Below are 9,771 nucleotides of genomic sequence, written 5' to 3'. Positions count from 1 at the left end.
ACTCCGCACAGACAGTGACCCAAGGCGGGAATCGAACCCAAATCCCTGGCACTGTGAGGCAGCAGCGCTAACCACTGTTACTTCTGTCTCTGAGTGTGTCAGCACGTATCTGTATGTCTGTGTCTGTGTATATATAAAATCATAGAACCCCTACAGTGCAGAAGGAGGCCATTTGGCCCATCGAGCCTGCACCAACAACAATCCCACCCAGGACCTATCCCTGTAACCCTGCATATTTACCCCGCTAATCCCCTGACACTCGGGTCAATTTAGCATGGCCCACGTGGGACTTGAACTCAGAGCTGCTGACTCAGAGGCAGGGGCATTACCCACTGCGCCACAAGACTCTCACAGTTTCTGGCATTACACTAAATAACCATCCTTCTTTGGCGTTTTGGGAACTCCTGAAAGGTGCTACACAAATACAAGCCTTGTTTATTTCTCCATCCGCCTCTTTTATCACATGCACCCGTTCACATGTCACATCTGTCGGATGCTAATGTTGGATCCAGCTCCTATTTCCTATGTTCCTATCAGCAATTGTGTATATTCGTAGACAGCAGACATCTGTTCCCTACGACTGTTATCCTGATGTAATCGACCACACACACACTTACACACACACACTTACACACCAACATATACACACACACACTTACACACAAACACATGCACACACACACTTACACACCAACACATACACACACACACTTACACACAAACACATGCACACACACACTTACACACCAACACAAACACACACAAACTAACTTACACACACACATACAAACATACACACATATACACAAACATACCACAAATAATGGAGCACTTACACAGACACACACACAAATATACACACACTCAAACGGAGATTCTGTTTTAGTGCAGTATCCCTTTAAGGAACTGCATTTTTAATTTATCCCACAGTTTGTTGATTTAATTTCCTTTTAGTTTTGGCAAAGGGTCGACTGGACTCGAAACGTCAGCTCTTTTCTCTCCTTACAGATGCTGCCAGACCTGCTGAGACTTTCCAACGTTTTCTATTTTGGTTTCAGATTCCAGCACCCGCAGTAATTTGTTCTTATCCAGTGTTGATTGAGTTTATTTGGTTAACAGAAAGAAGCAGCACAGAAATGGATTAATCAAAGTAAATATGCTTTAATTTTGCTTGTATGTGTTTCTGCATCACATGGGAGCGAGTACATTGATTAGCTGAACGTAACGGCTAACTCGGGGTTTGCGTATTTATTGAAATTCAACAAAACAGCGTCTAAGTACATTGATAACATTGGTGTTATTAGCCAACTTGCATTGAACCAAAGCAGGTCTCCTTTTCTCTTTAATCCACCAGTTGTTCCGAAACTCACATAGAAACCATAATCGATAGAGAGATGGATGGAAAATAAATGAGTTGCCAATGGTTAATTGCAACAGTAGAAAGGGACAAAACAAGTAGCTTCAAACATTTTATCCTCAGTCTTCAGCAACTTGACATTTTATGTATACTTGCATTTTTTCCAGCCATGACTATTAATGCTCCAAGCAGCAAGAAGCAATACAGATCTTCTCAATTAAGTTGCAATTTGCTCCACATTTTTCCTTTGATCACATCTTTTGAGGAGTAGATTATGAACATTAGTCACAGTAGAAGTCAATGGCCTGAGTGGAAATTTGAAACAAAATGGAAAAATCAGATCCTAAAACCAATTAAGACTTCCTTAAACCTTGTTGTTTTGAAACATTGGTCAGTAATTGAGAAAAATACAGGGTCATTATCAGACGAATAAATCAAAGCATTTCCCACATCTGGAGGGTATAGCTTTAAGACGACAAAATTCACCACAGTCGTTCAAGAGGGCAGCTCACTACCACCTTGTGGAGATGTGGAGATGCCGGCGTTGGACTGGGGTGGGCACAGTAGGAAGTCTCACAACACCAGGTTAAAGTCCAACAGATCTATTTGGAGTCACCTCACCTGATGAAAGTGCAGCGCTCCGAAAGCTCGTGATTCCAAATAAACCGGTTGGACTTTAACCAGGTGTTGTGAGACTTCTTATCTTCTTAAAGGTCATTAGGGATGGGCAATAAATGCTGGCCTGGCCAGTGATGCTCATGTCCCGTGAGTGAATAAACAAACAAATAAGGAATGCAAGAAGGACTTTCCTTAGCAAGACTGTGGGCGGAATTTCCCCATCCCACCCACTGGAGGAATCGAAGCGGGTGGTCGGGGGAGAGGCGGGGCGGGTGGACCATGCAAAAGTCCATTGACCTCAGGTAGGATTTTCCGGTCTTGGGGTGAACGTGGCTGGAACCTCCCGCCCAGTGCATGGAAGAAATGTCTGTAGTTACATTGAACAGTTTATGAATAGATTTGCACAGGGATGGAGGTCTTGTTCTCCTCACGCTGCACACTGGGTATTTTAGTAATTGTAACTCAGATTGAAATGTTTACATGTTTTATAGCTTAAAGTTTATTTTTTGTGTCACGAGTAGACTTACATTATCACTGCAATGAAGTTACTGCGAAAATCCCCCAGTCGCCACATTCCGGCGCCTGTTTGGGTACATTGAGGGAGAATTTATCATGGCCAATGTGCCTAACCGGCACGTCTTTCCGACTGTAGGAGGAAACCGGAGCACCCGGAGGAAACCCACGCAGACACGGGGAGAACGTGCAAACTCCACACAGACAGTGACCCAAGCCAGGAATCGAACCCGGGTCTCTGGCGCTGTGAGGCAACAGTGCTAACCACTGTGCCACCGTGTAACATCCATTGAAAACACATTCAGCACAAGCAGTGATTGTGATTATGAGTCAAGTGAACGATATCCAGATTAGCACTTTTAAAAGCAACCCAAGCAATTGAAGGCAATCTGTCACATTTAAAAGAATATTCATAAATATTTATTGCAGTTGTTTGGGTGGCTGTAACATATTTTGTCAACTTTTGTTAAATTAGATTGCCTTTACGAAATAAATCCAATTACATTTCTCAGTTCTCTGATTTTATGCTTTCACATAAGCATATTAATTTCCCAGTTGTGCATTCATTATTTCGTCACCTATCCACACAACTTCTGATTTACGCTGGAAAAAGAGGTAAAAATATTTAACAAAAACCGATTGCATCAATTCATCAGCAGAATAGCGAGGATTTTAGAAATTGCCGTGTTGAGACCAAACTCCCAAATAGCACAAAGGTCTTTGTCACAATCAGATCCCAAATCCCTGGAGTTGAGTCATAAAATTACGGAATCCCTACAGTGCAGAAGAAGCCATTTGGCCCATCGACTCTCTTCCAGATATAAGGAAGAATGTGCTGGCCCTGGAGATGATCCCGGGAATGAAAGACTTGACATATGAGGGACGTTTGAGGACTCTGGGTCTGTGCTCGATGGAGTTTGGAAGGATGAGGGGGGGATTTCAGTGAAACTTACAGAATACTGAAAGGCCTGGATAGAGTGGACGTGGGGAAGATGTTTCCATTGGTCGGACAGACTCGGATCCGAGGACGCAGCCTCAGAGTAAAGGGAATGAGGAGGAATTTCTTCAGCCAGAGGGTGGTGAATCTACGGAATTCATTGCCACAGAAGGCTGCAGAGGCCAGGTCATTGAGTCATGGAATCATAAAGTGCAGAAGGAGACCATTCGGCCCATCGAGTCTGCAACGACAACAATCCCACCCAAGCCCTTTCCCCGTAACCCCACATATTTACCCCGCTAATCCCTCTAACCTACGCATCCCGGGACACTAAGAGACAATTTAGCATGGCCAATCAATCTAACCCGCACATCTTTGGACTGTGGGAGGAAACCGGAGCACCCGGAGGAAACCCACGCAGACAATGTGCAAACTTCACACAGACAGTGACCCAAGCCGGGAATCGAACCCAGGTCCCTGGGTCTGTGAGGCAGCAGTGCTAACCACTGTGCCATCGTGCTGCCCAGTATATTTAAGACAGAGATAGATAGGTTCTTGATTGGTAAGGGGATCAACGGTTACGGGGAAAAGGCGGGAGAATGGGGTTGAGAAACTTATCAGCCATGATTGAATGGCGAGACAGACTCGATGAGCTGAATGGCCTAATTCTGCTCCTATATCGAATGGAATCATGGTCTGACAGAGTATCTTATCTAGGCCCTCTCCCTCACAACTCCACACATTTCCCATGGCCAATCCACCTAACTTGCACATCTTTGGAGTCATTAACGTATTTTGGGAAGCTTGCACCAATGGTGGGACTATGTGAACACCAACCCAACAGATTTGTTCGGATTTTACCCAGGAATATAAGAAAAGGAGACCATTCCATCCCTTAAGCCTGTTCTGACATTCAATGAGATCATGGCTAATTTGTATTAGTGGGGAAGTGACACTGTGGTATTGTCCTTAGACTAATGATCCAGAAACCCAGGGTAATTCTCTGAGGAGCCGAATTTGAATTCCACCACAATGGATAGTGAAATCTGCAACTTCATTCTGCACCCTCCCCTTTCCTTCTCTATGAACGGTATGCTTTGTCTGTATAGTGCACAAGAAACAGTACTTTTCACTGTATACGAATACATGGGTGGCATGGTGGCACAGTGGTTAGCACTGCTGCCTCATAGCATCAGGGACCCGGGTTCAATTCCAGCCTCAGGTCACTGTCTGTGTGGAGTTTGCACATTCTCCCCGTGTCTGCGTAGGTCTCCTCCCACACTCCAAAGATGTACGGGTTAGGTGGATTGGCCACGGTAAATTGGCTCTGATGTGTCAGGGGGACTGGAAGGGTAAATATGTGGGGTTACGGGGCTAACCACTATGTCACTCTGAGACATGGGAAAGTAGAGCTCTTCACAAAGGGAAAGAAAATTGGGAAAATCAAGCTATTCATACTTGAGTGTTTCTGACTAATTAAAAAATATTATCAACGAGGCAAAACTGTGAAAGGGACTGGAGGTGCGCAGAGAGAAATCTATGGTCGTCATGATGTGGAGATGCCGGCATTGGACTGGGGTAAACACAGTAAGAAGTCTCACAACACCAGGTTAAAGTCCAACAGGTTTATTTGGTAGCAAAAGCCACCAGCTTTTGGCTACCAAATAAACCTGTTGGACTTTAACCTGGTGTTGTGAGACTTCTTACTGGGAGAAATCTAGACAGGGAAGAGAAAAATAGATTCTAAAGTAGTTAAAGGAGGAACTAATATGTGAATGTTTGTATAGGCAGTAATGAGGTACTCACCGTCGTGGGAAGTTCCACTGTTTTGTTCTGGAACACATGTTCCTCGGTGATCATAGTGCTGGGAAAATAACCGACCGTACCCATCTCATCCACAAACTGATGATCGCTGTATATCTGTCAAGGGAGAACCAAGGCGTTAACATGAAGCAAACCATCATACACAAAGAGCTCGCAAAGGATGACTGGAGCACTTACTCTCCATTTTCAACATCAAATGCACTGACTTACGCTGCCAGACCAGAACTCGCCACCTTGCCCTTCCCGAACCAGCTTGGAGTAGACATACATCAAATGTCCTTCCTTCAGGTTTAGAAACCTGCAGTCTGGAGCATTGTAATCGTCAACCACTCGGCCAATCGACATCACATCTGAAAAAGAAACCGTTTATTGTGCGTGAAGAGCCTCAGTGCCTCTCAGATAGATCTCCCCTTAGCTCAGAATGAAGACAATGACAACATGAGGTCTGTGACCAGCGGTGTACCTCAGGGATCGGTGCTGGGTCCACTGTTATTTGTCATTTATATTAATGATTTGGATGAGAATATAGGAGGCATGGTTAGTAAGTTTGTAGATGACACTAAGATTGGTGGCATAGTGGACAGTGTATAAAGTTATCTCAGATTGCAATGGGATCTCGATCAATTGGGCCAGTGGGCTGATGAATGGCAGATGGAGTTTAATTTAGATAAATGCGAGGTGATACATTTTGGTAGATTGAACCAGGGCAGGACTTACTCAGTTAATGGTAGGGAGTTGGGGAGAGTTACAAAACAAAGAGATCTAGGGGTACATGTTCATAGCTCCTTGAAAGTGGAGTCACAGATTAACAGAGTGGTGAAGAAGACATTCGACATGCTTGGTTTCATCGGTCAGAACATTGAATACAGGAGTTGGGACGTCATGTTGAAGTTGTACAAGACATTGGTAAGGCCACACTTGGAATATTGTGTACAGTTCTGGTCACCTTATTATAGAAAGGATATTATTAAACTAGGAAGAGTGCAGAAAAGATTTACTAGGATGCTACTGGGACTTGATGGTTTGAGTTGTAAGGAGAGGTTGGATAGACTGGGACTTTTTTCTCTGGAGCGTAGGAGGCTGAGGGGCAATCTCATAGAAGTCTATAAAATAATGAGGGGCATAGATCAGCTAGATAGTCAATATCTTTCCCCAAAGATAGGGGAGTCTAAAACTAGAGGGCACAGGTTTAAGGTGAGAGGGGAGAAATACAAAAGGGTCCACGGGGTCAATTTTTTCACACAGAGGGTGGTGAGTGTCTGGAACAAGCTGCCAGAGGTAGTAGTAGAGATGGGTACAATTTTGTCTTTTAAAAATCATTTAGACAGTTACATGCGGGCAATTGGGGCTAGCTTAGAGGTTTAGAAAAAGGGCGGCATGGACAAGTTGGGCCGAAGGGCCTGTTTCCATGTTGTAAACCTCTATGAGTCTATGACTCGATGAGAATGCCACTTAGCCCATATAAATATGTGCTGTCTTAGTATTGCGGTGACTCAGTGGGTAGGGGCAATCCTAGGTCAAATATGTAAGATAATCTGAATTTGGTCTGCCTATGGCCTCGGGGGCAGCACGGTGGCACAGTGGTTAGCGCTGCTGCCTCACAGTGTCAGGGACCTGGGTTCGATTCCCGGCTTCGAGTCACTGTCTGTGCGGAGTTTGCACATTCTCCCCGTGTCTGCGTGGGTTTCCTCCGGGTCTGCGTGGGTTTCCTCCCACAGTCCGAAAGATGTGTGGGTTAGGTGGATTGGCCATGCTAAATTGTCCCTTAGTGTCCCGGGATGCGTAGGTTAGAGGGATGAGCAGGGTAAATGTGTAGGGTTGTGGGGATAGGGCCCGGGGTGGGGTTGTCATCGGTGCAGACTAGGTGGGCCGAATGGCCTCCTTCCGCACTGTCGGGATTCTATGATTTCCAAGTTTCTATGGCCCTTTTAAAAATGTCAATATGGCATTGTCAGAAATGAATACAATGCTGAATCCCTGAACTCTGACTTTTCAAACATTGGCTTTGAGACCAGGGCAAGACTGACTTAGAAACATAGAAACTAGAAGCAGAAGTAAGCATTAGGCCCTTCGAGCCTGCTCTGCCATTCATTTTAATCATGGCTGATCATCGAATTCAATATCCTGATCCCCCCATATGTCTTGATCCCTTTAGCCCCAAGAGCTGTATCAAATTTCTTCTTGAAATTAGACAAATGTTTTGGCCTCAATTACTTTCTGTGGTCGTGACTTCGGCCGAGTGAAAGTTTAGATAAGCTCAGATTTCCTTTCAAAAGGCAGTATTTGTACCTCATGGGTAGCGGGAGTCTCGGATCAGAGATTGCTTTTTCATTTGCTATTAACTTCTGCGAGGAAGCAGCGCCTGTAATTAATCACTCCTGGTTCCGGTTGTTGGGCACTTTGAAATGAAATGAATATCTAAAAGGAGGCCAGTTTTTTTTCCTGTGCTTTGGAGAAAATAACTTTCTGGAGAAGTTTGACCCAAAATAACAGACAACTGAGAAATGGGAAAGGGTCACACATTGAAATCCATTGCAAACATTGGACTGCTGTGTGACAACACAGCGTCAATTGAATTGAATTGATTTATTATTGTCACATGTATTGGGATACAATGAAAAGTATTGTTTCTTGAGCACTATACAGACAAAACATACTGTTCATAGAGTACATAGGGGAGAAGAAAAGGAGAGGGTGCAGAATATGGACACCTTAGAATCATAGAATCCCTGCAGTGCAGAAAGAGGCCATTCGGCCCATCAAGCCTGCATCAGTAACAATCCCACCCAGGCCCTAACCCTGTAACCCCATATATTTACCCTGCTAATCCCCCTGAAACTAATGGACAATTTAGCATGGCCAATCCACCTAACTTGCACATCTTTGGACTGCGGGAGGAAACCGGAGCACCCGGAGGAAACCCACGCAGACACGGGGAGAATGTGCAAACTTCACACAGACAGTGACCCAAGCCAGGAATCCTGGCGCTGTGAGGCAGCAGTGCTAACCGCTGTGCCGCTGTGCTGCCTTTTAGGAGAAAGGAAGAAATACGCGATGATTTGTTTAGATAATAAGGGCGGCACGGTGGCACAGCGTTCATCACTGCTGCCTCACAGCACCAGGGACCCGGGTTCAATTCCCGGCTTGGGTCACTGTCTGTGTGGAGTTTGCACGTTTTCCCCGTGTCTGTGTGGGTTTCCACCGGATGCTCCAGTTTCCTCCCACACTCCAAAGATGTGTGGGTTAGGTTGATTGGCTATGCTAAATTGCCCCTTAGAGTCAGGGGGCTAACAGGGTAAATATCCGGGGTTACAGGGATCGGGCCTGGTTGGGATTGTTGTTGGTGCAGAGTCGATGAGCCAAATGACCTCCTTCTGCATTGTAGGGATTCTATGATTCGCTGTTTCCTGGGTTGGATGTTGAAGGAGCAGTATTAACAGTAACTAAGAAGGTACTTTGTTAAGTCTGGTCAGCTGTTGCAGTGAAGGAGGATTTCTATTTGAGGGAAGTAACAGCTGGATTTCAATACGGAGAAAACCGTGAGAACATTTAAATTGTCAGCAAACTGGCAATAGCTGTAGAATGTATTACTATGTTCATAGAATCCCGACAGCGCAGAAGTTCATTTGGCCCATCGAGTCTGCACCGACCACAATCCCATCCAGGCCCCATCCCCATAACCCCATGCATTTACCCTAGCTAGTCCCCCTGACACTAAGGGGCAATTTAGCACGGCCAATCAACATAACTCATACATCTTTGGATTGTGGGAGGAAACCGGAGCACCCGGAGGAAACCCACGCAGACACGGGGAGAATGTGCAGACTCCACACAGACAGTGACCCGAGGCTGGAATTGAACCTGGGTCCCTGGCGCTGTGAGGCAGCAGTGCTAACCACTGTGCCACCATGCCGCAACAACAGCAAACGTACATATGTGAGGAAACTTTCCTGAAAAACGGAGAATATCTACTTACAAATACATTCCTCGTCAGCACAGACTTTCCTCTCCGCAAGTTTGTCCATGAAATCTGCTGTTGCAGCTTGCGTTAATGCGATGAACCAAAGGGGAAATAGACCACAGGCCAGCCTTGCCATCTTGACGTCCCGATTTGCAACCTTTCCCTTTTCTGTTAGGTCAAATCTCTTGCGCCGCCAGCCACTTTGACTGTTTCCAATCCAAACAGCAGCCAAACATCTGGATAAACATCACCCACCAATGGCATTCCAAGCAGTGGAATCCGCAGAGTTGTTCCAGACAGGGGGAGGGGCAGGGAAGCAGAGCAGACGGTTTCGGTTACCTGGGGGAGCTTTCCTAATTTGTAATAAATACTCATGGATAAGTTTTGGTTTGGAAGAACTTTAGAGATGCTTTGGAACTGCGCATTTACATTAATATTAGAGAGGTCACTCACTTTAATTGAAGCAGTTAAAAAAAATATTGTGATTTGCAAACAGCCTCTGTTACATTTGGATTACACCCAAATGCACAGAATGAATAAGGTTCTCTTTGCAACAGGGTG

At 45.2% G+C, this 9,771-nt stretch overlaps 1 protein-coding gene across 1 annotated transcript; it reads right to left on the bottom strand.

Annotated features, from left to right (window-relative positions):
• Positions 1-884: 884 nt before the first annotated feature.
• LOC144504857 (otoraplin-like) lies at positions 885-9,405 on the bottom strand. Its single transcript, XM_078230614.1, has 4 exons — positions 9,226-9,405; positions 5,460-5,599; positions 5,232-5,345; positions 885-1,662 (listed from the first exon to the last, which is right to left on the bottom strand). Exons 1-4 carry the CDS (start codon positions 9,344-9,346, stop codon positions 1,639-1,641), a joined length of 399 nt encoding a protein of 132 aa, XP_078086740.1. The 5' UTR covers positions 9,347-9,405; the 3' UTR covers positions 885-1,638.
• Positions 9,406-9,771: the final 366 nt, after the last annotated feature.

Source organism: Mustelus asterias, chromosome 15 (assembly GCF_964213995.1).
Source record: "Mustelus asterias chromosome 15, sMusAst1.hap1.1, whole genome shotgun sequence".
Taxonomy (NCBI): Eukaryota; Metazoa; Chordata; class Chondrichthyes; order Carcharhiniformes; family Triakidae; genus Mustelus; species Mustelus asterias.
This window is presented reverse-complemented; position numbering and strand designations above follow the sequence as displayed.

What these genes read in the sequence shown, in the direction of transcription:
- LOC144504857 (XM_078230614.1), bottom strand. Translation starts at nt 9,346, where the DNA reads ATGGCAAGGCTGGCCTGTGGTCTATTTCCCCTTTGGTTCATCGCATTA. An exon ending in TGCTGACGAGGAATGTATTT is followed by an intron (nt 5,600 to 9,225) that starts GTAAGTAGATAT and finishes TTTCTTTTTCAG; the next exon opens with ATGTGATGTCGATTGGCCGA. An exon ending in CAGTGGAACTTCCCACGACG is followed by an intron (nt 1,663 to 5,231) that starts GTGAGTACCTCA and finishes ATTTCCACTCAG; the next exon opens with GCCATTGACTTCTACTGTGA.